The following is a 27,980-nucleotide window of genomic DNA, read 5'->3' on the forward strand; positions in this document are numbered from 1 at the left end:
TTTCACACCCTTTCCTCTTTTTCCTTTTCCACACTTTTCCTTATTTTCCTTACCCACCCTTTTCTCTTTATCCTTTTCCACACTTTTCCTTATTTTCCTTTCACACCCTTTTCTCTTTTTCCTTTCCCACACTTTTCTCTATTTTCCTTTCCCACCCTTTCCTCTTTTTCCTTTTCCACACTTTTCCTTATTTTCCTTTCACACCCTTTCCTCTTTTTCCTTTCCCACACTTTTCCTTATTTTCCTTACCCACCCTTTTCTCTTTTTCCCTTTCCACACTTTTCCTTATATTCCTTCCCCACCCTTTTCTCTTTTTCCTTTCCCACACTTTTCTCTATTTTCCTTTCCCACCCTTTCCTCTTTTTCCTTTCCCACACTTTTCCTTATTTTCCTTTCCCACCGTCTCCCTCTTTTTATCCTTTCCGACCCTTTTCCTCTGTTTCCTTTCCCACCCATTCCCTCTTCTTTCCTCTTCCACCCTTTTCCTCTCCGTCCCCCTTTCCCACCCTCCCTCGACGCCCTTTCGACGAATAGAGCGATCGAAGCTCCCGCCGATCCCCCGGCTCCCCTCGGTAAAATGGAAACTGTGTTTGGTGAATTGCAGTGATCGGGGACACATCGGTAATCGCAGTGGTCGGGATCGAGGATGGCGAGGGGCAGCAGCGGTACTGGGAACGCGGCGCATCGGCGATGCACCGATTGCACCGTGGCCGTTCATCGCGATGCCGCTGTCGCAGCTCGTAGTGCGTCCCCCCGCGAATCACGATCGATCGGAATCGGGTACAGTAGGAACGGGAACGGCGCTGGAACCTCTGGCAACAACAGCTACGCTACCAATTTCGATCAGGGAGAGGGCACGGCCGATTAGAGTCGCCCCTTTCTATATAACTGCCCTGCTGCACGTGACTCATGTAAGTCCTGCGAACATCCATCGATTTTTAAACGGGCTCCGCGATATCATGTACGTACATACTCGTTTCTCTTTTGTTTTTTCTTTTTTGGTTCGCCCCAGGTCGACGGTTAACGAATAGGAAGTTGGTCAGCAGGGAAAGCGTTGGCGCAGCATTCAGCTTTATTTTGAATAACATGCCGAGTGTGCGGAGTTGTGGTTTGCAAAGGATTGAAATTGCGGTCGACGCAGCTTGGCCGTGACGATAGCGATTATAGATTCCCGCGAAGCTTTTGCGATAAAAATTGACGACGTTTCGACGAGCACAGGGTTTGGGAGTGCACGAATAACCTTCGGTTAGAATATCATTTTTACTCACCGTGCGGTCGCTTCTCGTGGCTCCGTTTGCTGGGCATGTATCGCGGGTCCTGCGCCTATGTTTGCGTGATGCGATAATTAGCTATCGATGAAACGGTCGGCTTACACGATTCTCCGAAATATTGATTGTATGTTTAATACGCGAAGTGAGTCAGCGGCCTCACGAATCTTGGAATATTTGTAATCCTCATCGGCGAACACCGTGCTCGCCGAAGCTTGAGTAACGAGCCCAGGTGAAGCGTCTGGAATTTGTTATCTGTTAAACTGCAAACAGCGATAATTTCTCGGGACCGAAAGACCGAATTATATAAATCAATTAACGCCCTTCTGCTTTTGGCGAAGCCTTGAGCCACGAAAAAAAACAGCTCAAATATGGCAGGAAGTTACGCTCGCAAGCGGAATAAAAGTTAGAATTACGCAACAGCCTCTGGCGAAGACACTGATGCAACCACGAGAAAATGTGCAATGAATTTCCAACCGCTTCTTTCCCGCCGATAACTTGCATACAAATAGCATCGCGGGCGGGGGCTTGGGAATATTAATTCCATCCTCCAGATACATACAATTGAATCGAGTTTGCACAGACGCGATCTCCCGTATCCCTTACGGAGACAGATTAATACCCAGCGAACTTCCGACGCAATTCAAACCGCCGGACTCTTACGAATCCCCAATGCTCGTCCGATTCGATTCAGCTCCCAGATAGGCATATAAAATTCAATTAAACCGCGTATTTATTTTCCCGGCTTCGGGGGGGGGGCGGAGTCGCTTGCTCGGCAAAAAATATTAAGCCTCTTAATATCGGAGACGGTGTGCTCGGCAAACTGAAGGAAATTGAAGCTTCTGTTTCACGTAACAATAGATTAATCAATAGGGTCTCGCACAACGTTGAGATTCGCCTGGAAGTTTTGCCTCGGCTAAGAAGAATGGGATTATTAATGAAATTCATAGAAGCCCGGTGGAGGAAAGGCAGATTTCTCTAGAGCTTCCTGCGGAATGCCGTTAAATGCTTGATTAATCTTCGCGAATGATAAATCATGTTTGAAGATGTCTGCTCCGGTTTCGCCCCTCCGTGGATCCGTTCGCTCCAATATCGTACAACGAACCAGGTGCGCGCGCTATCGGCTCTGTTTTTTTCTCTTTTTTTTTTTTCTTTTGGTAGGCCACGACAGAGAACCATGCGAGGACCTTGACATATTCACTGGCATATTGCTCGCTCTTACACGCGCGACCGCTTAAATAGTGCAAACGACGAATTATCGACCACATCGCGACTGTTTCTGTACGAGCCGCTCCGGACAAAGGGGCCACGGTGGAGAGCGAAAACTTTCGTCACGTCGAGGGTGGTCGATCGTCGGATCGTCGGGCGACGATCGATAGAGGAATTTTTTACCTGTTAACTGAGGAACGCGAGCGGACTACTGTTATCCGAAGCTTCGGTTGCATTCGACGAAACGGGCTGGAGTGATTCGACAGGGGAAATTTAATAATTGCACTTGGAGGCGGTGTGTACAGTATATTAGATTATGCGCGGTATTCACGCTGGGTAGGACGGAGGGAATTCGCCGCTAATCGGTTTTAAATACACCAGAGGCGGTGCTGGTGAAGAAATGACCTAGTTAACGGGCTAACGGGGGGGTAGAGAAATCAGTGAAAGGTGGATTGATCGGGGATCAGAGTGGTAACGAAGATTTATAGTTGGATACCAGGGAACTCTGGGGATAGGGAGCCCTGAATAATTTTCTCCTTAATCGTATATTTAAGTAGCTTCCAATTTTGCTATTCACGAAGCTGTAACAAATCGTCACTGATTGCGGAAACTAGATAAGATTGCCCTTTAAGGGGCTATACCTAGTCAGGCGGCCGAAAAGAGGCGAATGTTTGTGAATTTTTTTTTAACAAGCGGAAGCGTATATTTTTACAAAACTTTTTTGCGCTTAAAAGAGCAACATTTAAAGAAGATTTGGTAATTTTTTGGTAGACAAATATTTACGTTTATGATAAAATAGCAACCGACATCCAAGAAGCATTTTTAAAAATTACATACAGGCCAAATTTGAATCTAATCGGTTCAGTGGTTACAGAAATACCGCTCACACCAGCGGACAACAGCGGCGTGATGATCGATCATGCATAATTCCTATATTTATTATTACAAATTAATAAAAAAAAAACTACAACTTATTCAAACATGCATAAAAACATGGTCCAAATTTCAGATTATTCGAATCGCTAGTTTCTTAAAAAAAAATCTAAAATTTCGCTGTTTTTAGTCCAAAGAATAAACGGTTATTTTTGTATCAATTTTTAGGAATTTTTGCACAAATTCCAATGCGCTAATCCTTTCGGAACTTTAAGGGTAGTTTATTTAACATTATAGGGTTTTTTCGAGATGCAAAACGGCGCCAGTTGTAAGGTCTCTGGTAGTTACGTGAAACAGACCAATAATTTTATTTTTTCAATTTATGTGCCAATTGTAACCAGGGAGTCGAGACCGAAGCAGTAACCGCAATTCAGACCGGTCATGGCCGGTCTCGCGACCAGCGACCGCAACGAAAAGCGACCGAAATTCTAACCGTAACAGTGAGAGGGTTGGAAAAGGGAACCGTAACTCCAGACCGATTGCCTCTCGATTGGGAATCTTAGACCATATTTTTAACCAAACCAAACCAAAGGCCTGACCGCCGACTGGTCGGTTGACCGGTCTGTAATACGGTCGAGTTAATTTATGGAGAGGTTGTCGTTCGTCTCCATAAATTATGAGTGGGAGCGGTTCGAGTCGGTTCGGTTCGGTTCAACCTAGCTGAATAAGCCGGGCAGGTATATAATATATATGCTGTTCCTGTCGCTCACACTGTTTGCCACTCTCGTGGCTGGTTTGTTGAAAGCACACTTTTGCAGTTATTTGTTACTGTAACACTGTCGGTTCCAAGCTATGTTGATCTACCGAGTCATTATTGTATTTAAAACACTAGTTACGTACTATTTTAATATAAGAAATTAATATAAAAAAATTATTGTTAATATACAAACAACAAGACAATAATTGAAAATATAATTTTTCACGTGGTTATTTGAAAAGTATGTCCAAGTGTGGAAAAAGAACAGAAGATAGGAATGTAATAAAATGTAAATATATTTAACAATAGCATAAATAACGAATCAGTTGTATAAGCGTTACTTCTTCAATTTTTATTACGATATACATATGTAAGAAAGGAGAGTGGTACATCGGAAAGTACTCCTGTGATGCGAGTAGTACATCTAACGTAAGACGAAGATGGCCCCGTCATGATTGTAGGTTGCCATTCTTTAGTACCTGTAAAAGAATCAATGTTAGTTTCTTAGCAAAACAATTTCTGGCGAACGTAAATTGTGCGTAATAAAAATAGAACTTTTGTTTTGACGAGTGGTGAACAAGCCATAATGCATTCATCACGGTCGTCGCTTGTAATCTTTCTCTTACGTTAGATGTACTACTCGTATCACAGAAGATATCTACTCTGTATTAAGCAAAGATTGCACCTTATATTTTTGGTCACTCCACATGACTATATTTTCCGATGTACCCCAACTCTCCTTTCTTATACATGTATCTCGTAATAAAAATTGAAGAAGTAACGCTTCTACAGCAACTGATTTAGAAGATATAAAATAATATTTTCGTATGTTATTGCGAGAGATAAATATTGAAATTAGTGTTTTAGAAAAAGTGTTTTTGGTGTTGCCCTGATACTGAGCTTAAAAGTAAAAATACAACGCTTTCCTTGAAATATGCTTCTCCTAGAACCTGTAATTTTGGAGGGGACCTCTGAAAAAAGAATTCAACCAAAATTATTAAAATAGCGACTAGGAGAAGGCGATTTTTACGAGAAATGTCGATTTTCGAGTTGCACAGATGGCTGATTTTTTTATCTCGGAAACTAGAGCTTTTACACTTAATCCTGAGCTTCACTCCAAAAAGGAATATACTTCGAACATACTGTAAAAATTTCAAGTCGATCGGAACCTCCGTTTTTTCACAATCAGTCATATGCATGTATATATTATCAAAAAAAAAAATTGTTACAGTTTATAGTATTACTAAACACGACCCAAAAGCACTAGTCACAATTTGTATTCATCTGCTTGTAATTAATTCGCAAAAATTACTTGACCTTCGAGCGATTTGACTGCCCCTTAACTTGTACAAGTTCTACGCCCGAGTAAGCACGTTGTGTCGGCTGCGAACTCGGCTGCAGTCCTGCTCGTGTGCCTACGCGCCCGTTTTAATAAGACATTTCCCTCCGTTTGGGAATTGACCTGTAACCGGCTCCCTTTGTGTTGCAGAAACCGAGAGGACGAGTGCATCTCGCAGAATGGATTCGTGCGGGGTCTACTTGTCTCAGCTGCGAGCTATGCTCGTGAGGAATCTCCTGCTGAAGAAGCGCGAGAAGCGGAAGACTACGGCGGTACGTGAATTTTTCGTCGTTGCTTTGTGAAAACGGTTAACCATCGGTGCTAACGACGCCAAGATCAATAGACGGCGACGAGATCGCTTTCACGAGGCAGGGGTTCGATCAGGCGTTATCAAGGGGAAGTGACGAAACCTGGAACGTTTCTGCGAAGCTTTCGGTGGATCTTTGATCTTTTCATCCTTTCCTTGGTTCGCTTCGACACTCGATTTTTAAGCTTGAGCAGTTTCTTCTCAGTGAATAATTAAATATGAAGCAATGTACATGGGGATTCTACTTTCTTTTTGGATTTAAACTTAGTTATCAAGCTTAAGGAAGGGGGTAACTGCCCATTTTTCAACACCATCTTCGGGAATTTATTTAACAAAATGGGTGGAACCACAAAGGCCCTCTATCAATAAAAATTTGCTGAATGACAGCATCTCGAAACGAAGTTCGATTTTTGCTAAACAATTAGCTGCTTCCGTTCTGTAAAATTAATTTCTTACAGGGTATAAACTCGCCCGTGGTTCCCCCCTTAAATCTTTAAAAAAATAGTTGTCAAAAATAAAAATTCCATTTTTTTGGTTCGCCTTCATAAATAAAAACTGTTCGAGAAGCATTTAAGCTTTCAAAATTAACAGCTCCCGAAATTTAAGATTTTTTTTGGAAAAAACTATTGTTAATATTGCATTAAACTCTTTTGGAATATGAGGAGGCATCTTTAAACTTGCAGAAAATAATTTTGTATGTCGATCTTTCTTATTATTTATTAATTATTGCGGAATCCCCGCTTCAAGGTTCTTTATTGTAACTTTTAGTTAAGAAAGGGACATAGAATGATACTGGTTCAAAGTCTCACTCCATATTAGTAAAGCGCGCATTTTTATTGCCCTATATCTCAGCACTGATGTTTAACAATTTTCTAGCAGAAGGCATCTTAATCGAGTGGCTCGCGTTCACGGGGGGCGGGACTAAGTATAGACGCGAATACTTATTTTATGTATAAATCGATTTTCTCTACCACCGACGAGTTATATTTAGGTTCGCTTTAACCCCTCTTCCCTTTGTTCTGCCTTATTATCCCAAGCAAGTGGCCGCAGAAGTTCGACGAACAGCGTTGGATCCCTCAAAACCTGACCATTGAAATTAGTTCGCACGGACTTCGATAGTTACACCGCTACCACTCAAGTTGGAAAGAGGGGAAGTAAAAGAAGTTCCTAGTGCGAGCACGATCACATTCCCCAGCTTCCCGAGAATAATATTCAAACCATTAACGGGGCACCTCGGAAAGAGTTCCTTCACCAAAGCAAAGAAGCATTTGTCAAACTGGGATTATATTGGCGCGACCGAAGCCGAAGAATAATCTGCCACAAATGCCAAGAAACTCATTCGGCAAACAACATAATTCCTCCCCGTATTTCTATCGACAGGAGGTTGAATTCGACGCAGGGGTTGCGAGATAAACTCCCCAAGGTTTAAGCTGCACCCGTGTTGGCACCACTCGAGCCTGGAAAAGGAAACAAGCTCCCGCCGTAGCCAATATCCTCGATGCATGTTCCACAAACAAGAAGGAGGCAGGATATTCTTCCACGAGAAACTGCCCGCTAGGTCTCAGGTGTTTGCGTGGATTTGTAAGGATGAATAGAATATGCATCAGCTGGAGTTGTGGAAGAAACGAAGTAGAATGTGCGCTCTCCGGTAAGCCGCGATTCGAATCTCCCCGGTGGGTAGAAGGAAGAGGAAGCTCGCCGGCACGGGGATGGCTTGCGCGAATGGCGACGGGGTGGCTGCGTCCCGCGGACGTCCACGCCTGCCAATCGTGGGAGGGCGTATTGCCAATTCGTTTTCGGACCGGTGTTTTTGCGTGAGCATTGTGCCAACTGGGCCAAGGGTCGCCTCTCTCCGTCGACACGGAACTTTTCCGTTTTCACCGGCTTCTCCCACCCCGCCCTTTCCCACCCTCCCGGTGGTCCATTCGGTGTCAGAGGCTGCCCTGACACCCGGGGCGCAGCGATACACTCGATCAAGGATACCGTCGAGGACAATCATCAGATCTCGTGACTCCCTCGAGATTCTCTTTAAATAAGCTTTGATAGGAGTGGCGGGGGAGAGCGAGGAGAGGAATGCCATTGCCGTTTGTTCTGCCGTCGTTTATTTATTAGTCGATGCTGTTACAAGATTCTATAAAGAATCCCAGAAAGTGTCACGCGTCACTTCTTCCTCGGGACCTTCTGCTTTCCCTCCTTCATTTTGAAAACGGCAGGATCGATGACGTTGATAGGGCCGTTGTTCCACATCGCAGTGGAAATGGTCTCCGCGGGCTCGGCAGTAGTAGGAAGTAAATGCGGCCCGACGAGAAAGTAGACCTGCTCGACCCACGTGGGCAGCGGGAGGCCGGACACGCAGCACTGCCACAGCGGCAGCCCGAGATGGACCAGCATCATGCGAAAGTAGACGGTGAAGCTGTCGGCCAAGTGGCACCATCGATCCGTCTCCTCTCGATGCAGCCAGATACTCGGCGACTCTTGCTCCTGTTTCGCGCGATACACCAGGTAGACCTTGGCCTTCCCGCTCTCCGGGAAGCACTGCGCGATCTCGAACATCTTGCAGTCGCGAGAATTCCCACGAACAAGGCTGAAGCTCTCGCTCTCGAGGTCGGCTAAGCTTCCGGTAGAAGACTCTGGCTCCGATCTCTCCAGGCTTGCGCAGGACTCCTGCTTGGACGAGTCTGATAGACGGTCTTTGGGGCGAGTGTATTTCTTCAAAGAGGATAGAGGGCCAACTTCCATGCGACCTAACGGAAACTCTTCGCCTGTAAAATGAGAGATTGGTACGGGGTGGGTTTGCGTTTGCGAGTTTCCCGAATTCAACGATTTTCGACCTTATTCTGCGATCTTTAAACGCTTGTAACTCAGAGCAACGTTGACCGATGTTGGTGAAATTTTCAGCATGCATACAACTTAGGTTCTTCAATCTATAAACGGGCTTTCTGAATTTTCATTACAGGTTCGGGAAAAAACAGTTGAAAAAACGACCTTTACTAATTTTTTTTGCTATTCCGACCAACTGCAATTTTTCTCAAAACGACGAGACACGTCACTTAGAAAACTAATCCTTCTAACTATTAAAAAAAAGTCAAATCGTTTGGATGAATTTTAAAAATATTATGCGATTTTAAAGAGTGTACGATTATGGCCGTGAGCCACTGTATGTATTGCGCAATTTTTTTTCTGTCTAAATTCGCTCTAAGGGGGTGAAATTAACCCCTGAAAATCCGGATATTTTCCGATTTTGTGTTATAACTCGTGAACTCTAAAATAGCTTTTTTACCAAATGATAATCCTAACTAAAAGAAGTAATTTTTTCTGAAAATTTCATTTGTATCTCTTACAATTCGCGAGTAATAACACAAAATCGGAAGCTAGCCGGATTTTCAGGGGTTAATTTCACGCCCTTAGAGTACATTTGTGCAGTAAAAAAAAATTACGTAATACACACCTAAAGTTTCATAATTTTTTGAATTTCCGGCTTAGAGATCTTCCCTCCTAGTAGTAGCTTTCTTATTTGCAGAGTGCTGACTCGAAATTCAAATTTCCAGGGTTCTAGCTGTTCTCGATGAAGAGCAAGAAGGAAGGTGCGACAATAATATCGATTCCTTTCCATTGAAACGTTGGGAAATGGAAGTATGCATCGAGTAAATCATTGATAATTCGCGATTGAGGCGTATGCTCTGAGGGGAGCAGCGAAACAGCGTGTGATCAGAGTAATGGTCGGTATTGAAAGCTTCGCCGAGGGTGTATCGCGGAGGAAGCGCGGGTGTAATTCTCAGAAAGGTTTCCACCTGCTATCTCGAGGTTCCAGAGAAGCTGAAAGCCGTCGATCGACGCGTAGAAGTTCCTAACGTCCTCGGGGAACGTGCAAGAATGCCGTTGCTCCCAGTTGGCGATGGCTAGGCCCTCGCACCCGTTCCTCCTGTCGACCCTTACATCCTTCACGTATGGCAGGTTCTCCAGGATCTTCACCACGCCCAGCGTCAGATTCTCGTAGAAGGAATCCTCGGTGACCACGTCCACGAAGATGGACATCCTCGATACTCTCAACCGCCCCTGGGGACTCTAAAACCCCCAGCAACTGTGAATAATCACTGTCCGATTCGAACTTCTCACTCCCTTTCGCCTTCCACCTGGCATCGGCTTCGAATGTTGAAGAATGGGAATCGGTACTATCTCAGCAGCTTTCGTACGCTTCCCTGAGGCCCTGAAATATAGTTTTAATTGAATGATAGTATAGTCTGTTTTCCTGTGGAAGCTTAAGGTACAGTGGTTTGTTGTTGAAGCATGCTACGCTACTGTTGCTGGTCTTTTCTTCAGACTCTGTGGTGCGATTTTTTAGGGTTTTTATCGTATTAGATTCTTTCCTTTGTTTCCTTGTGCGCTTGTGTTTAGTAGTTCTTACCACGTTTCACGGGGAGACACCAAGTCCCTTCTAAGGTTCGGAGAATCGAGGGCAGCCAGTCCGTTGTTGATCGCCATGGTGACCGAATATCAAACCTCACCACCGTATCTACCACTTTTCCGTATTCACCACGCCGAGGGGGGTTGTATCGAACGCTTGCGCCCGGGGGTTACTTGCACGGCAGGTGTGGGAGAGGGTGCAGGTGGAATAATTATTCTACACGCACCGGGGGGAGTTTCTTTTCAGGAGCGACCCCGCTGAATTCTAATAATTCATCATTTTCAGCCTGTCTATTATTGATGATCATTGATTTATCTCCCTTCTTCGTTCAGCCAGTCACTTGTTCTCCCTCTCCTACCATCATCTCTGCCTTTGAATTTCACCCTTCTCCGAGTTCCTCCGTTCTGACCATGGATTTTGCGATTGAACTGTTCACAGGAGATCTTCCTGCCTCTCTGCACCCTAGGCGTCTTGATCGTCGTAAAGGTCTTGCCACCGAATCCGAACTATCCCGCAATGACGACGCAGAGGCAAGAGGGCGGTATATTCGAGACGTTCAACGGTTACAAGAACAACACGGTAGCCGTAGTGCCCAACTCCACGGAAACTTTGGTACGCGCTTATTAGCTGGCAACCCCAGCTCCGCGGCCCTCTATGTCGCTCGTCTAACGTGACCCGTGGTAATCCACTTTGCAGAATTTTCTGAACTCGATGAACAGCCTGTGGCTGTCGATGTGGGACTACCCGGGCAAGCTTCCCTTGAACTTCATGGTGTTCGACACGAAGGACGACCTGCAAGCTGCGTATTGGCGGGACCCGTACAGCGTGCCCCTCGCGGTGATCTTCGAGGACTCGCAGCCGATATCGCAGAGCCTCGTGTAAGATGATTTGCGATCGATAGCCCGGTTTAACGGGAGCCTGCCGTTTCACGCGGATTAAATTGGTATTTACGTGTGGGCCCAGGTACGAGATAAGAACTAATCCATCGTACACGAATCCACCCTCGCCGACCGAATTGTATTCCGCCCCAGTTACTTGTCGGAAGGACACCAGCCACTGGATGGGCGGCGTATTGTCCATAGAGACCGGCGGGTCATGCCCCGTGAACAATTACTTGCACTCCGGCTTCCTGGCGTTGCAAATGATAATGGATACAACAAAGATAAGAGTACGCTTCGAATACCTACTTACCTTCGACAGAACTCTACTTAGAGGCGAGCGTAGCACTGCTAATGTGATTGTATGTGTCCGGAATCTGTAGCTAGACACGGGGAACAACGACGTGTCCGTGCCGGATATCAAGCTTGAGATGTTCCCCAAAGAAGCTTTCACCGCAGGTAACTGGTTAGGGCGTTCGATAGATCCTTGCACGTTAAATGATGTTAGACATACATATGGTAGACTAACGGTTTATAGAGGCAAGAGGATCACTCTTGATTTAGGAGTCCACTTTGTACTTAACGACCCCTCCTTTTCTTTGGTTCCCTTTGTCAAGGCATATTTCTAAAGATATCTTTTATTTAGACTGGATGCTGGCCTTTAGAGTTGTTATACCTCTCTTTATGGTCCTGGCTCTTTCGCAATTCGTCACTTACCTACTGATCCTGATAGTGGGCGAGAAAGAGAATAAGATCAAGGAGGGGATGAAGATAATGGGCCTAAAAGATTCTGTCTTTTGGTAGGTTTGCATCGCACGGTAGTATATCTAAAGAACTAACTTACAGACTCTGCTTTATCCGAAGGTTGCATGCTCGGCGAGATCTATCTTGCATGAGAAAGATAGAAAGGTCCGCGTAGAAGTTCTTCAGGCCTGCTTGGACAATCGAGGAATAATTACCATTCTCGTTTCAGGTTGTCGTGGTTCATTATCTACGGCGTCTTCGTTCTATTGCTCTCCGCCGTCGGGGTGATACTGCTTTTCACGCTGCAGATGTTCCAGCACACACACTTTCTACCGATATTCCTTTTAGTAGTGCTCTACAGTTTCTCGATAATCATGTTCGCTTTCATGATAACGCCGTTCTTCGACAAGTCGCGGGTCAGTGTTGCGAATGATCTGTAGCTGCGCCAGCATTACTTGAAGCTAATTACGACTACTCTATTTCCTAGACCGCCGGAGTGCTCGGCAACTTTGCTGTGACGATATTGAGCTTGATGTACTTCATCCAAATTTTCGTGGACGACTCTAGTTCAATCTCGTTCTGGGTAGTCTCCCTCCTCAGTCCAACTGGCGTTGCTTTGGCAATGGATAAGGTTCCTATCCAGAGAGAATAATATACTGTAAGATTATTACAATAATACAGAATCAAAAGCTATATTTATTTTCGCAGGCCCTTGTGCTAGACTTGCAAGGAGAAGGTGTGAATTTCGACAATTTGTGGTCAGGCCCTGGTATTCCCTTTGGAGGAAGCCTCATCATGATGACTTTAGATATCATTCTCTACGCCTGCTTAGCCTACTACTTCGATTCCGTCATACCGAGTACGTTCCATCTTCTATTTAATATGCTGCCGTTAAGAAATAATTCCACGCTAAATTGAACATTTATCTTAGGCGAATACGGGATAAAGAGGACCCCGTGGTTTTGCTTCACGCCTGGATTCTGGTGTCAAAGGAAAGCTCCGCGGGTGGGTGAATCGCGTTAGAAAGCGTCGAGCGCATAGAGAAATTAAAAGAAGCTTTATAGCAATCGTATCTGCAGGTACCATCGTCAAACGGCGAGTCGAACTCCTTCATACCCGGCGAAGAGACCAACCGTGACATCGAGCCAGTAGTGAGGGAGATGAAAGGCCGAGAAGCCATTAGGATAGTGGACCTTTACAAGTCTTATCAGAAATGCCGCAAGCCAGAGATCAAGGCTGTAAACGGCATCAACTTGACGATCTACGAGGGGCAGATCACAGCGATACTCGGGCACAACGGGGCTGGGAAAACGAGCCTCTTCAACATACTTACTGGCCTGACTGCTCCTACCGCCGGCACTGCCTTGATCTTTGGCTACGACGTCAGGGATTCCAATGATATGCAAATGATAAGGAGCATGACCGGCGTTTGCCCGCAGCACGACATACTCTTTGATCTCTTAACACCCCGGGAACACCTTGAATTCTTTGCCTCCGTGCGGGGCATCCCGAGGTCAATCATAGAACACGAGGTACGTTCTATATCCTCGTAACGTATTCCGATCATTATACAGAGGGGTTAAAGATTCGTTCTATGATCGTCCTCAGGTGAAGAAGACTTTAAAGGACATCGATTTAACCGAGAAGGCGGACACATTCGCGAAATATCTGAGCGGAGGGCAGAAAAGGAAACTGTCTGTCGGCATCGCTATCATCGGCGACCCGAAGATCATTATTCTTGACGAACCTACGGCTGGAGTGGATCCTTACTCTAGGAGGCAGATGTGGTCCTTTCTGCAATCTAGGCGTCACGGGAAAGTTATTCTATTGACTACTCATTTCATGGACGAGGCAGACATACTGGCAGATAGGAAGGCGGTTATTAGTAGAGGGAAGCTGCGGTGCTGCGGTAGCTCTCTGTTCTTGAAGAACAAATTCGGCATTGGATATCACTTAACGTAAGTTCGAATGTGATAAAGTAGCATCTGGACAATTACGTACGGGCATATTCCTTGAAATATCGCAGGTTGGTGCTGGAGGGAAATGCTCGGGAGCACGCGATCACCAGGATAGTAACATCCCACGTGACAAAGGCGGAGAAAGCGAGACGGCACGGGCGCGAACTGAGCTTCATTTTACCGCACAACTCCGTGGAGAACTTTGCATCCCTGTTCTCGGCCATAGAGCACGAAATCAAGACCCGATCCAGTAGACTGGGCATTAGCAGCTATGGGGTGTCAATGACTACTTTGGAAGAGGTGTTTCTGCATCTAGAGAAGGACGAGGGCACCGAGTGCACGATGGATAATCTGTCAAAGAAGATGGTGCGTAACCGTGCGTTGAGCAGGTCGTTATCGTTGCAATCTAAAAGCACATCTTATCAGAGCTTGCAGAATGAAGGTGTTACAGTTCAGAGCGATGGTCAGGCGAAAGGTAGGTTTACTTCGATTCGCATGATACGTACGAGCAAGTCATTGGATATTAATTTCATTGCACTTCACTGTAGGCGCAGGAGATTTACCAGACGGCGTTCATTGTGACAGAAATCCTCCCGTTCTCGGCCTCGGATTGGACCCCATAAAGATCCGGCCTAATTTCCTTCAAACCCTCTACGCTATGCTTCGCCTAAGGATACTCAGGCTCTTCAGGAACATCCAATTATTTTACTTCACCATCGTTGCTCCTCTATTTCTCATAGTTCTCGGTCTTCATTTAAACAGCATTCAAACGGCCGAGGTCAAGATGCAGTCCCTCAAGCTGGACACTGGTAATTTATATTCCTCAAGGTGCTTGATGTGCCTGTTTTAGTTTTTAAGAACTATGTGTGCACTTTGTTCGTTAGACACGTACGGCATGGAGATGAAACTTTTGTACGCCAATAATACCGACCACGATATCACGGACTTGATCGATGGGATAAATCTAGACGTAATGCACATCGAAGAATATTATGGGAATTTTGCAAACCTGTTGAGAATCGCGCCTCATATGGCCGCTTTCAACGTTAACGAGTATACTGTACAGAAGATCGACTTGACCGTCGCTTATAACGACACCACGCAACATTCCCTACCGATCTTGATAAACCTTCTGTCCAACACCTACCACAGGTCAGCTCAATAATTTACGAAATATTTCTTTCGAATCTATATACTCGGGGTACAAATATTGTCTCTTCGCGATTAGGTTGATCTCGAACCAGGATAATTTGAAACCAATCGAGGTGAAGACGCATCCCTTCCAACAGACTTCTCAGCCGCAGGAATTCAATATCGGCACAGCCAGCTCCGCCGTGTTTATTGGAATGAATTTCGTTCTCTTGCCAATAACTTTAGTCGTAGACATGGTCTACGATCGAGAGGTATGATTCTATTCGTCTAAAGTATATGTGCACTACCTAACACTCAAATTTGCGTGCTCTCAGATAAAAGCGAAGAACCAGCTGCGCGTGAACGGTCTGTCGTTCTCTATGCACTTCCTCACGTATTTCATCGTCCTTGTCGGCCTGATGTCATTCATCTGCCTCTGCATTCTCGGCGTCATATTCCTCTTTGACGTGCCTTCGCTCCAAGAAATACCAGCCCTAATCACCCTCGGCGGTCTTTTGATGCTTTACTGCCCGTCGTCCATCCTATTCTCCACGTGTTTGAGTTACATCTTTGATAAGATGGATTCCGCCCAGAGCATTCTGCCCAATATCGCAACTTTCTTCGGGCTCATACCGTTCATATTAGTCACTATCCTGGATATGCTGGGCCTTAGTAAGTAGTAATCAAATGCAACGTATAATGTTACCTTGCGAACCGACTCTCCAATATTGGATAATTAATATTCCAGGTGGAACAGCAGCGTTCGTCCTGCACGTGATCTTTTCTTTACTAAACACTCTGTACGTGCCATACGCTGCGGTGTATTACGTGGAGCGAGTCCATCTGATGTGCTCCATCAACGCAGCTTGTCACCATCTAACCATGTCCGACTACCTAACCACGGAAATCATTCTGATGGCCTGCGGCGTGCTTCTGCATTGCCCTCTGTGGTTCTTCGTGCTTCTGTTGCTGGACATTAAGAAGAGCGGTGGCAACGTCAGCGATATCTTCAAGCACTTCCTGGTCAGAATACGCTCGTACACTTTGCTTCGGATATACCACTTTGTAATACTGATAGCGACGTTTATACGAACAGCGTAACGGCGGCTCCATCGGCGAGGAAATAATGGAGAACTCCGACATTGGGGAACACGAGGACTCGGACGTGAAAGCCGAAAGGCACAAGGTTTTCAATCTCATCACGTCGTCAGCCGTTCAAGAACCACCTGTAGTCCTGGTGCAGGTATGAATCTACCATCTGACGAGTTCTATCGCAGTCCTATATTAAATTGACAGTATACTTTCGCTAGAACCTGAGGAAAGAGTACCGCCAGAAGGAGTCAGGATCGTGCAGCTGCTGCTCCAAGCAGGACGAGGAAGCTAGTCAAATACAACGAAAGGTCGCCGTGAGGAATCTCTCCTTAGCTGTCGAGCCCGGTGAGGTGTTTGGTTTATTGGGCCACAATGGCGCTGGTAAGACCACGACGATGAAGATCATCATAGCGGAGGAGGCGGCTACTCGAGGTAGGGTGCAGATCGGCGGTCACAACATTAACTCCAACATGACTGAGGCTTTTAGACAAATGGGTTATTGTCCTCAACACGACGCTCAGTGGAAAAACATTACTGTCAGGGAGCATTTAGAATGCTACGCCGCGATACGCGGCGTACCGTGGGGCGATATTGGCAGGTGATTCTATTCTTCAGATCCTTCACGAAACGATCAAGCATCTGCAGAAACATAACTGAGCATCGTTTTACAGAATCGTAGACTTATACCTTACTGGTCTGCAAATACACGAGCACGCCGACAAGCAGACTCAAGAATGCTCGGGTGGAACTAGAAGAAAGCTTAGCTTCGCCATGGCTATGATCGGTGGTCCAAAAGTTGTTCTGATGGATGAACCCAGTACGGGGATGGACCCTAGGTCGAAGAGGTTTCTGTGGGATACAATTCTAGCCAGTTTTCAGGTTGATTTCTTTCTCCAAATACTCTTTGTTACCTTTAAGCGGTGAAACTCTATTCATGGGGACACTTTGGCGCGACAGGGTGGCAGAGGAGCAATTTTAACCACTCACTCGATGGAAGAAGCCGACGCTCTGTGCTCCAGAGTCGGCATAATGGTGAAGGGAGAGTTGAGGTGTATCGGCTCTACCCAACATTTAAAGAATCTCTACGGTGCTGGATACACCCTCGAAATGAAGCTGTTAGGCGGCGATTGTACACCTACGACACCTTCTGGAGACAGGATCACGGGCTTGAAGGAGTTCGTTTCCAGCCTCTTTCCGGACGCAACCCTCGAGGAGAGTTTCGCTGATAGATTAGTCTTCGCTGTTCCCCAACACGCAGTCAACTCGCTGGCCGAGTGCTTCATGCAGTTGGAGAAGGGTGAGTGGGAGGCTAATAATCGTACGAATATTTCGAAGCTACTCGTTGCTTTATTAAGAAGAACGTTTCGATTTCCAGCCAAGCTCGAGCTAGATATCGAGGAGTACAGCTTCAGCCAGACCACTCTGGAACAAGTTTTCCTGAAATTTTCTCACTACGACGAATCTAACGCGGGGGAATGATGACTCGTTAAGATGAATGTGCTTGTTCTTGCGTGCCTCACAGTGAAATACTCGTGGAACCAGCCGGGGTCGCACGGAGAGTGTGAAAATTGTTCTTCTCTGTGAAAAAGTGTTTTATTCTACGGTGCAACGACGCGAATGCTATCGAGGGCCGTGAAGACAGAACCGACCTCTGCATTCTAGGTATCAAGTACGTTTGTAATAGTTACAGAGGGGTTTCACCTTGTCCCTCGATTCGCGGACTTCGAAGTTACCATGCAAGTGAGAGAATCGTTAATATTTCTACGGTGTACATCGATCGACCTAATAGGAAAAAAAATATATCTTTCTTTTCGTTCTCGTGCCGATGTTCTGTACTGTTGTATTCGTCAGAGTTGAAATGACTTCCTGGAGTGGATATGTCGCGAGAGATAGATGAACGTACGTGTAAAAAAAAAGGGATATCGACGACTTGTAAATAATGGAGACCGTGGAGGATTTTTGTGTCATTATCAAGCAGAAGAAGTGGTAATAATACTATTCAGCAGTATCATAATTTTGAAATTACATTGTAATCTAGTCTATTATCCGATTTCTACAAATAGGTCTCACAATTAATGTTGCTGTGGAATTGGAACGTTATTATCATCGTTATAAGGTAACAGAAGCATCATTGGCAGGGAAAGGGGGCAATGATCCACGGATCGGTATTAAATTCTTTTCAAACGCAGTGAATCCAATGAATTACCTATCTGTATTGATATAAATATAGAGATTAACCCGCGCAGGGCTATTCGTTTAGTAACATTTATAATTGCTCGTGGTTATTCCGAGCGCTGTTAACAGCGCGACACCATTATTCAGGAAAAGGGTGCCGCCCATTGTCGAGGTGAATGTGCTGCATGTACACAATCCGGGTGACTTAATTTTGTGCATATAACGTAGTATATAGTACATACTTATAAATACTTCTCCATCTCGTGTACGGTCTTTATCCGAGCCTTTCGAATAACGAGAAAGACACGATAGGTTGTTACTCTTGCCTGAATAGCACGTAAGCTGATGATAATTTAACGCGCGAGCTTCTCGCGACGGAGGCGCTTCGAGCATCGACAGAGCAAGTTACGTTCAGCGAAATAATAACGTACAGAGAAATTCTCGCGGTCCATGAATTCACTTTTATTACAGAACACACGCGTAGATCGAATCATTATACAATAATTTATTACGGATTCTTGACAGATCTTATTCTCTTTGCATACTGTATAAAACTTGGGCCAATCATTCGTTACGTCTAAGGGAACCGTTACAACTAACAATAATTTTTTTATTGCGTTGCATAGGGCTGCTTCGAACAGTTTTTAATTATTGACGCTCGTAAGTAGATTCGAAACGGAGCTATATTATTTTATAAAGAGCATCAGAGAACCTAAAAGGGAGCTTGGTATACGTTAAAGAACTTGTTAATGGAAAAAGATAAAAGAGAGGTCTATGATGACTTTGGAAATGTTTTAGGAAGAAATTCGCTCTCAAAACTTCCCATGGGGAAAGATTTTAATCTTTTTTTTTCGAGACACCCATGCACATACGTTCGATCATTCGAGACACCAAAATCCCCGAGAGTCGAGCGGTAGGAATGGTAGGGGCACCGTTTTGGAGGACTGAATGAGATATTTTGTAGACGAATAGCGCTGTAGGTAGACAAAAATTTGAATCTCATCGTAAGCGATGTATTGATTTTTGTAAATAAAACTCGTTATAAGAATTATTCATATTATAAATATATATTATATATATGTTATATGTCATGTATATCATATATATACATATATATGCACACAGACACACGGAAGATATGGAATAAAAGAGAAAGAAGAAGAAGAAAGTGCGCCCAAGCGCTCGCGCGCATTTATAGGGATTGTGTACGCACAACTCTCATTCTAGCTAATATACCACATGATATAAAATTTAGTCAATTATGGAAATACACGAATAAATAAAAGCTACAGACAATTTTACAGGAATCACGTATAAATATATAAATACCCCGTATATTTATATATTTATATAAAGGTACGATATATACACATATACGTATGTCATTTTTTAAAACAAGTGTCACGATTACGAGACACGCAAGGATATTATAAACATTCCTCAACACAAGTACCGTTGCTACGTTAAAAGAATAGGCATACTCGCATTCACGCCATAGTGATTTATCCATTCTTTTTCCGTAATTTCCGTTTTATCTGTAGCTGTATCTACATCTATCTTCTCCGCTCATATAAACCGCCTCTTTTTCGGCTTTTCCTGTTACTCGACTCGTTCACAGCGCGTCGATTTCTCATGTCGATCGATATATATGTATATACACGTATAAATATAAACATACATATATTGATATATTTATATTTATATATGCAATTGAAGAGTTTGCAACGAGAGCAACGCCGCGCCGTTCCTTACATTTTTCGTTCTTACGTTCTTCTAAGGGTCACAGAAATTTATTAACTCATCTTGGATAATAAAACAAAGTCGCTAAGGCTCCAGGCGTCACTTAGAAAAATCAAAATTGAAATTTGTATTCGCGAAAGAATGAGAAAATATGCCATATTAGCGCGTGAACAGAAAATGTCGACGAAGGCTACGATTATGTACCTCTTCTATTACAAACCCTTTAATTCCCTTCAGAGATACTCCAACGATACAACTTCAAGTTTCTCCTTCAAAAACTCTGTCCTATACCTAACCTATTTCTACACCGGAGTATGGAAAAGGTACATGGAGAGTAGTACAACGCTGCTTCATCGTTTCCAGAGTCTAATGAGAAATTGGGTGTAAGCGAAGCATCGTGTGCGCATAGGCAGGTTCGTCAAGCTTGTAACCAGAGAATGTGAAATTCATTGCCCCGTCGGTTGTATAATTTTAATAGGGAATATTATATACATATATACGTATCGAGATACGAATCGCGTCGACTCAGCTTTTCGTTTTGTACATCGACGATCTCGCTCGAGCGAGAGGGACGAGAACGATAGTGGAAACGAGAGGAACGAGGGGAGGATCCATTGCACCTACGCACCTCGCGCGCGATCTACAGCGATCTACGAGGATTTCGCGCGCATAGAGACACGCACTCACACACCACAAAGAAATTAAGAGAGAAAGAGACTCGTATTATAAATAGATAAAAGAAATTACTAAAATGCGATTAATTATCATTAACTACAACTACACGCCGAATACACCCTGTCGATGGAACCCATCGACCGTGCGGAACTATAGGTATTTGTTGTGTAAAGTGAATGTAATCAATTGGTTAACGGAAGCTTTTTCACCAATAAAAAAACAGATCAGTTAAACATTTACGAAGTGTCCTTCTTCAAAGTGTTTTGTTTTTGTTTTTTTTTTTTTAATTATAAACAAGCAACAAGGACCGGAGGAGCTTTTTGTTTTCTTGGATCTGTCCACTGCTCTTTAATGTGTAATTATTTAGAATAATTGATTGTAATATACAGTAGTGGTGTCTTGCGGGCAAAATGAAGTGTCACAGATCTTCGATTGTCTGTTAGAATCTCTTAAAAATGAATGTACTTATACCTACGTCCATTCTTTTGTTTTCCATTTTTTTTTTGAGACTTGTATTTCAACTCTGCATGAAATGACGTCACTGAGAATCATTTACCTAAGGACTAAACAATTTTTATATCAATGTTTCATTGTGTTAGTACGTTAAATTACAGCAGAAACTTAGGTACAGGGTTTTACAATTAATTTTTATCAGAAAGAAGATTTTCCGAGGCAAACACGTTTGTGTAACGTTTTATACAGTTTGAAAGGACAATAGCTTCATTCTGGATTAAATGGTTTAACTCTGTGTGTAATTTATATGAATTAATTACTACTTGTTATTTTGTAAAAGGAAGGGTTGTCTCCAAAGAAAACGAATTTTATCTGAAGATTATGAAATATATTTGTCCTCCATATTTTACACTAAAAACTCTTACGTATATACACACCCACACACACACACTCTCATACAAACTCACACGTAGGTACACACGTATATACTACATGCTTTCTATCAGGCAGAACTTGCATACTTAACAAAAAGTGTTCGCGATGTTTTGTAAACCGCAAGGATCTATCAAAAGATTTCCAATTATCTCTAACGAAGAATATAGCGAGCCTCTTTTACTAAGGTGTTTAGACGATTTGTTTACCAAACAATTGCCGATGATGATAACGATAATAATTAACTCTGTAAAAGGACGCTAGGTCCTCCGCTTCGGATAAATAAATTTACAAACTTTGAATTTATTGTACTATTGTTACATTACAATAAATGTATGTATACAAGACGGTTTACAAAATTGCAAGGGAAATGTTATTTACGATCAGTTTGCTTCGCAATAGCGAGCTCGTAACGGCCACAGTCATGCGAATATTACGAGCCGGAAACTGGGATACTTTATTATCGAAAGAGGGACGATCACAGGACTACGAAATACGTGTAATATTTTGTATGCCCGTGTACGGAAGATGGATTCGGAATGTTTCATGTCGGTAATATTTTACAGCACGGTGGACATTTTGTACTTATCGTTGGCCCCTACTCTAAATGCCTCTGTGGTTGGTGATGACGTCTCTCCACCGTTTCCAAACAACTGTTGCAACGTCGTGGCAACGGTAAATTCGTAGTTTTATTAAAGTATGTAGCGGCGAATGCAGTGAACTGAGAGTCATTAATGACGAGAGTATATTTGCAGTCGTCCCATAGTTTAACGTCATCCAACGTTTGAACGCGACATCGAATGCCAGTGCCTGAATTATGTATCCTCGTTGTGCGCCGTAAGTCTCATTCAATTTCATTTTCTTTCATTAACCTCGGTTAATGCAAACGCAAGGATTATAAGTGTACGAACTACAGCTTTTGTTTTTCTGATATTGATTTATTTGTTACAAAGTATTTATTTTGTCCAATCGAAGTTTGGAGAATTGAAATAATAATGGATTACCACGTACGTCGGAAAGATTCCCTTTACTGTGTAACTTGACGTACATTTGTTAATTCCTCGTAAAAACATGGTACAATTAATTATTACGAATCATTAAACGTGTGATTTAAAAGCCCTCCTGTATTTATGCTTTAAACCATTTGATACATCTCTTGATCTTTGTTACAAAATATTGAAAATTACATCGTGGGACGACGATGGTCGTTCTGCCTTTACATGTAGTCTCGCTTTAAATCGCCATTAATGTATAATTATATCGTGTAATATAAACTAGAAACATTTCCACGTTTCCTCATTTGACAAAAGAACTGAAATGTTTATTAACAAAAGTAGAAAAAAGGATGAGATTATACTAAGCAAAATATAAAAAGAACATATCAATCGGAGAAGTAAAGGTTTCTAAATCAATTATCTATTTTATGCGTACCCTACATTTTCGTTATAATAAATTAGTTACAGCTCTAGTCGAAAGTGTCTTCCTAATGCGTCTCCTAACAATTTCATCGTTCAGGCAAATGATAATACGAAGCATTTCTTATGAAACTAAAGTGTTTCCCCAGGATTTCCACGCGAAAACCTTTTATCGAAAAATGTCCCCCTCATTTGTTCGTGAAATTACGATAGGCTTTAATTATCTATATGGAAGCTTTAAATTCCTATTTATAATATATTACAATACATCTACCAGTGCAAATTGTTCTTAAAATTCTGGCTGATGGGATTCAAATTTCACTAACTTTCATGATTAAATTACATTCGAGCCGAATTTTAAGACCGAATAAAATCATTATTATACAACCAACCACTCTCAGTATTCCGTTGAATGTGCTACCATCGAGAACGCTTTCCACAAGATTCAAGTTTGCTCTTTACCTGAGATCAAAACGTACAAGAATATGTTCAGTGTAATTACTTCAAGATATTTGAAAGATGTAGTACGTTCTTCTATTACACCCGACGAAATAATAGTCATTTTTTTTACAAACTTTATTTTCTACAGTCTTCCTTCCCGCAAGACGTGTGCAATTGCGTTTCTCGTTTCTGCTCCACTTTGTTATCAATGATCCGGATAATAAATAAGAATTATTAGAAAAATGCATATCCTAATCTTAAGAAAAGATTCACGCAATCGAATTAAAAGACATCGCACGAATTCGAATAATTTAGAGCTTCCTTCTTCATGTCGAGAGGTAAAGGCGATGGTAATCGTTAGCTCCGAAAGCGCAGTTGCACTTTGGGCATTTTCGCTGCCTCGTTTCATACCGCGTACGCAAGCAGTCCCAACAGAACACGTGAAAGCATTTCGTTAAAACTGCGTCCTTTCGTTTCACTTTGCAAGAAGGGCACGTTAAAGTCTCTTTATACTCCCGCAGTTCTTCAGCCATCACTTCATCCAACGTTTCTGCAAGCTCTATCTTCTTCATCCTTTCCACTTTACGCCTCAATTGGGCTATCTCCTCCTGTAACACAGATGTTATAGTAGAATCATTAATCGAAATATACTTGACATAGATATATTTTGGAGAGCATCAGCTTTAAACCTTACTTGTAGTCTTTTTGTTTTATAAGCTTCTGCTTCTAAGGAACTGGTTTTCTCAGCTACGACCTGTTGGGCTTCCTTCATCTGGGAATGATATTTTTCTGGACAAACGGGAACGTATTAAGCGATATACTCGTTGATACGAATTTAAATATTCTATAGGCAAATCCCTTACCAAGATGAAGCTTCAAATCGGCCGCAGACTGAGCGCTCTCGATAGCCTTCCGTTTATGCATCTCCATCGCCTGTTGCCTCAACGCCAATTCTTTCTCCACAGTGGCCAAAGAATTTTGCAGGAGGCGCTCTTTTTCTTCTAATTTACGAACAACCACGTTGGCAGCCTCCACCTGCGTCGTCAATGTAGAGACTTGCTCCTTCAGAACGTCCTGCTCTTCTCTGGCCAGCTTGTGCAGTTGGTTGCTTTTAATCCTCTCCGTCATGAGCTTGAAGTTGGCGTCGTCTTTCTCCCGTAGCTGCTGTATCAATCTTGAATTCTGCTCCTGCATGTCTTCGAAAGCTTGCCCAGTTACTTCCATTTCGTTTAAAAGAGCTTCCTCTTCCTGAAACCACACGCAGTTCTGTTCAGCATTATCCCCAGTTCATGGTTTCAAGCAAGATTCATATTTCAAGTAGTTCATTAACAGATTAATGCGATTTTTGCACGGCGCACTTATAAATTCTCGATACATTAGCTTACCTGTTTCTGAGAAGCAACTTGGCGCTGCAGCGTGTACGCCTGTTCCTCCAGCTTCTTAATTTTCAGCTGCGCGTCCTCGTCCGCCAGCTTCTTCCTCTCCTCGCGTTTACTTTCCTGAACGGAATACGTATATCGTTAAACAAATCTTTGCCTATCTCGGAGAATTATAAGATTATTAAAGAAACAGTCTCGCGACAGGGGCATACTTGGATTTTCTTTATCTGCTGGCGCAATTCCTCCAACTCTGCTCTCGTTTTTCGCTCGGCGGCCATCAGTTGTACTTTGTCCCGTTGCTCTTTCCCAACACCTTTGTACATGTCCAGCAGCAGTTTCATTTCCTTCATTTCGTTCACAGCCTTTTTCAGTTGTGCCTTCAGGTCCCTAACAAGCTCCGATTCCGCAACTTTCGTATCCTTGGTACGATGGGCAGGATCGCGGTGTTCAGTTTTCACAGTCTCCTTCTTAATGTCTTTCTCGCGTTTAATATCCTTCTCTTTCTTCAGGGTAGGAGAAGTTAAAGTCAGGGAGTCTGGAGTGCCTTTAGTTCCCTCCCCTTCTCCGACTTCGATCGTTTCAACTTCCTCCTCCCCAGATTCTCTTTTCACTGAAACACCACTTTCTTCTTTGATCTACATTGGTGAAGTTAGAAAAATTTCATTTCGTTACTCTAAACCGTTGCTAGGGTGCTTTCCGCAAGCGGAGATTAATGTGATATTCACCTGCGTAGAACCTGGAAGAGAGTTCGACGCGTCCTCCTCTTTTCCACTACCATCTGAATTATTGCCCTCTTTATTTTCCTGGGATGCCTGTTGGCCTAATTTAGCAGTCAGTTCTTCAATCTCCTTCTTTAGCTGTAATGAACCGCGGATTAATATCAGGCTCGACTCGCAAATATCGTTAAAGTCATAGCGCACGTACTCTTGGTATTTCTGAAGAAGCTTCTTTGTACTTCCGTTTGTAACGATGAACTTCGCCTTTAAGTTGCTGATTATGATTCTGAAGGGACGTTATCAGATGTCTCATTTCCCGGTTGATCGGTCCAGTCTGCTCGTTCGCTGCCAAGTTTTGTTCAAATTCGATTCTCAACATTTCGTATTCCTTTCGTAGTTGGGCTAAAACGTCTTCTAATTGTATACACTCTCCGCGCAGCTTCTTCTGTGCCATCAACTCTTCGCTCTAGGGAGATACACCGATAGTGAATATATATATATGCGTAATCGAAATAAATCTCCGTTTACAAAAAATTTTAAAATACACTTGCCTCCATCATTTCGATATGGCGTAAATGGGCGTTTTTGCTCGACTGTAATTGCTGGCGAGCATCGTCTAATTGAGTTTTCAGTTGCATCGATTCGTTATATAATACAGAAAATTGCGATTGCAAGCATTTGTACTCGGTTGTCTCGACAATTACTGATTCCGGAAGTTGTCGTATCTGTAAATATAAAATATATTTGAAAATAAAATTGAGAAAGTAGCGAACAAGATGTGTTAGAATAGCTCTCGGCGCAGTGTTTCCCCAGACGTGAATGTTTTATTTAAACGTAAAGAAGTAAAACACAAGAAACAACTAAAAGCAAGTGTAACATGAGTATTTATTGCACATGACATTAGTTTACATTCTGTACCGTGCATTGTAAAAGTTATATGTACAAAAATCAAGGAACTCACATCCATCTTTAATTTTTCTACTTCTTTCAATGTGTCGCGGTGTTGCTGATGCAGTTTATCTAATTCTTGCAACCTGTTATTAGCTAGCTCCCTTGTTTCTTCCAATTCTCTTTGTAAATCTTCAAGCTGCATAAAATTGAATGGTTTAATTTCCCGATTCTCCGCTGCATGAAACCGATCAAAATATATTCTCATACCTTCGTTTGTGAAACACTGGACGCAACCAGGGTATTTGGTTTATTGCTACCCTTCTCATCTGTGCCATGGATCTGTTGAAATGCTTTTAGCTTCTCAATCGCGTCACCAAGATGGTGCTCCAATTTATCATTGCGTGCTCGCACTTTGTTTAATTCATACTGGAGATCATCCACTTGATTGCGAAGCTCCGCGGCGAGCGTATCCTTTCCTGTTATAGTATCTTGCAGCTCCGACATCTACAGAACCATATACTTATCGATAAGTAAGTAAACGAAAATAGCTTATCGAGAAAAATGAACTTGAGGTACCTTCAATGAAATAGTATGATACTTCTCATGGAGCTGAATATTAATTGCTTGGAGGTTCCTGTTTTCCATTTGTATTTCAGCATTCGCTCTGCGCACCACTTCGTCAATATTTGGCGCCTCTTCTGGAATACACGAATAACATCGATTCTACTCTGACTTCGGTAACATTACAAACGCGTCAGATTAAATTACCTCCGTCAAACTCTCCTTTGAGAGCGAGGGTAATTTTTTCATTTCTTTGAGAGAGACGGTCGAATGCCTGGACCACTTTAGAAACTGCTCGCTTGGACACTTGCACACGGTTCGCCAGTTTATCATCCAACTCCTCTTTATCCCAAGAAGACAGTTGCATGAGAAACGACGTGGTGGCTTCGCTTTCATCTAGGATCGCAAATCGAAACGCATTATAACTTATACATACATCGTATAACAAACTGCTAGTCATTATTTCTCACTCTTATTTTCTGACTCATCGGCTGTTTCGGCATCGAATCTCTGAAGCAGTACACGTATGTCCTCGTTCAACTGATTCCAGTAACGATTGACAACATTGAGCACCGCGTCGTCCTGCATTTGTCGTTTCTCTAACTGCTCGATTCGCTGCCTGAGTTCCGCCTCCACTCTGTGACGCTGTTCTAATCGCTAGAGATTGAAACGTGAATACACGTACCAAAAATGAAACGAACAGTTAAAGGAACCTTAATTAAAAGAAATGGAGGTGGGAAGCTATTAAATAACCTTTTTTACGGTCTATGACAATAAGTTTCGGCAATGAGTTCGAGCTAGATATCTAAAATCTCAAAGTGATGATACTCTTCATTTGAAAGATTGCAATTTCGTTTAAGGCTGCGAATGCGCGCTCCATTCGAGATCTCACCTGGGCCAATTTTTTATTTTGAAACTGTAGAACTTTCATGTCCATTTCTTCGAGGGTTGATATAGACCCGATCAAGATCGGCTCGAATTGGACTTTTTTAATGGGCGGCTGGGAACCCGAGTCCCCGCTGTCCGCTGGCCGCTTTGACATTTTGCCGTCGGTCTGTGATCCTTCCCAAAATCTACCAAAGGGGCCACCTTACAAAAATTCACTCTGTAACGATTTATGTATCGTTCGGAGTCTGTGAAA

The 27,980-nt window shown here is 43.1% G+C and overlaps 3 protein-coding genes across 7 annotated transcripts; 1 reads left to right on the forward strand and 2 right to left on the reverse strand.

Moving 5' to 3' along the window:
- The first annotated feature begins 769 nt into the window (after window positions 1-769).
- Window positions 770-22,721, forward strand: LOC143372590 (cholesterol transporter ABCA5). 2 transcript variants are annotated; one of them, XM_076818927.1, is made up of 24 exons: window positions 770-911; window positions 5,597-5,718; window positions 10,597-10,770; window positions 10,855-11,036; window positions 11,122-11,326; window positions 11,420-11,495; window positions 11,683-11,836; window positions 12,010-12,196; window positions 12,268-12,411; window positions 12,489-12,639; window positions 12,712-12,785; window positions 12,845-13,312; window positions 13,389-13,738; window positions 13,807-14,213; window positions 14,287-14,547; window positions 14,623-14,890; window positions 14,967-15,141; window positions 15,205-15,541; window positions 15,618-15,892; window positions 15,966-16,112; window positions 16,180-16,559; window positions 16,633-16,840; window positions 16,919-17,258; window positions 17,337-22,721. In XM_076818927.1, the coding sequence occupies exons 2-24, from the start codon at window positions 5,626-5,628 to the stop codon at window positions 17,438-17,440; spliced, it is 5,160 nt and encodes a 1,719-aa protein (XP_076675042.1). In that variant the 5' UTR covers window positions 770-911; window positions 5,597-5,625; the 3' UTR covers window positions 17,441-22,721. The 2 variants fall into 2 exon arrangements, with proteins under 2 accessions (XP_076675042.1, XP_076675043.1); XM_076818928.1 differs by having other exon boundaries at window positions 12,860-13,312.
- LOC143372593 (tubulin polyglutamylase complex subunit 2) lies at window positions 7,853-10,524 on the reverse strand. The gene is made up of 3 exons (XM_076818935.1): window positions 10,162-10,524; window positions 9,545-9,816; window positions 7,853-8,515 (listed from the first exon to the last, which is right to left on the reverse strand). The coding sequence occupies exons 1-3, from the start codon at window positions 10,233-10,235 to the stop codon at window positions 7,914-7,916; spliced, it is 948 nt and encodes a 315-aa protein (XP_076675050.1). The 5' UTR covers window positions 10,236-10,524; the 3' UTR covers window positions 7,853-7,913.
- Window positions 22,541-27,881, reverse strand: Bre1 (E3 ubiquitin-protein ligase Bre1). Of its 4 annotated transcripts, none has more exons than XM_076818933.1 (14): window positions 27,732-27,881; window positions 27,310-27,496; window positions 27,047-27,235; window positions 26,855-26,973; window positions 26,546-26,782; window positions 26,349-26,474; window positions 25,939-26,112; window positions 25,596-25,853; window positions 25,397-25,528; window positions 24,884-25,306; window positions 24,678-24,791; window positions 24,156-24,540; window positions 23,987-24,081; window positions 22,541-23,900 (listed from the first exon to the last, which is right to left on the reverse strand). In XM_076818933.1, the coding sequence occupies exons 1-14, from the start codon at window positions 27,879-27,881 to the stop codon at window positions 23,619-23,621; spliced, it is 2,871 nt and encodes a 956-aa protein (XP_076675048.1). In that variant the 3' UTR covers window positions 22,541-23,618. The 4 variants fall into 4 exon arrangements, with proteins under 4 accessions (XP_076675048.1, XP_076675046.1, XP_076675047.1 ...); XM_076818931.1 differs by having other exon boundaries at window positions 24,156-24,558; XM_076818932.1 differs by having other exon boundaries at window positions 26,855-26,976.
- Window positions 27,882-27,980: the final 99 nt, after the last annotated feature.

The sequence above is a fragment of the Andrena cerasifolii genome, chromosome 8 (assembly GCF_050908995.1).
Source record: "Andrena cerasifolii isolate SP2316 chromosome 8, iyAndCera1_principal, whole genome shotgun sequence".
Taxonomy (NCBI): domain Eukaryota; kingdom Metazoa; phylum Arthropoda; class Insecta; order Hymenoptera; family Andrenidae; genus Andrena; species Andrena cerasifolii.

Bases quoted from the DNA above. Each gene is read 5' to 3' on its own strand.
- LOC143372590 (XM_076818927.1), top strand. From the start codon at position 5,626: ATGGATTCGTGCGGGGTCTACTTGTCTCAGCTGCGAGCTATGCTCGTG. The intron at 12,197-12,267 runs GTCAGTGTTGCG...TCTATTTCCTAG, and splicing joins CGTTCTTCGACAAGTCGCGG to ACCGCCGGAGTGCTCGGCAA. The intron at 14,214-14,286 runs GTAGGTTTACTT...ACTTCACTGTAG, and splicing joins GAGCGATGGTCAGGCGAAAG to GCGCAGGAGATTTACCAGAC.
- Bre1 (XM_076818930.1), bottom strand. From the start codon at position 27,881: ATGTCAAAGCGGCCAGCGGACAGCGGGGACTCGGGTTCCCAGCCGCCC. The intron at 25,307-25,396 runs GTGAATATCACA...TCACCAATGTAG, and splicing joins CTCTTCCAGGTTCTACGCAG to ATCAAAGAAGAAAGTGGTGT. The intron at 24,559-24,677 runs GTAAGCTAATGT...AATGCTGAACAG, and splicing joins AAGTTGCTTCTCAGAAACAG to AACTGCGTGTGGTTTCAGGA.
- LOC143372593 (XM_076818935.1), bottom strand. From the start codon at position 10,235: ATGGCGATCAACAACGGACTGGCTGCCCTCGATTCTCCGAACCTTAGA. The intron at 9,817-10,161 runs GTGGTAAGAACT...GGGGTTTTAGAG, and splicing joins TTGGTGTCTCCCCGTGAAAC to TCCCCAGGGGCGGTTGAGAG. The intron at 8,516-9,544 runs GTGGAAACCTTT...CTCATTTTACAG, and splicing joins CTGGAACCTCGAGATAGCAG to GCGAAGAGTTTCCGTTAGGT.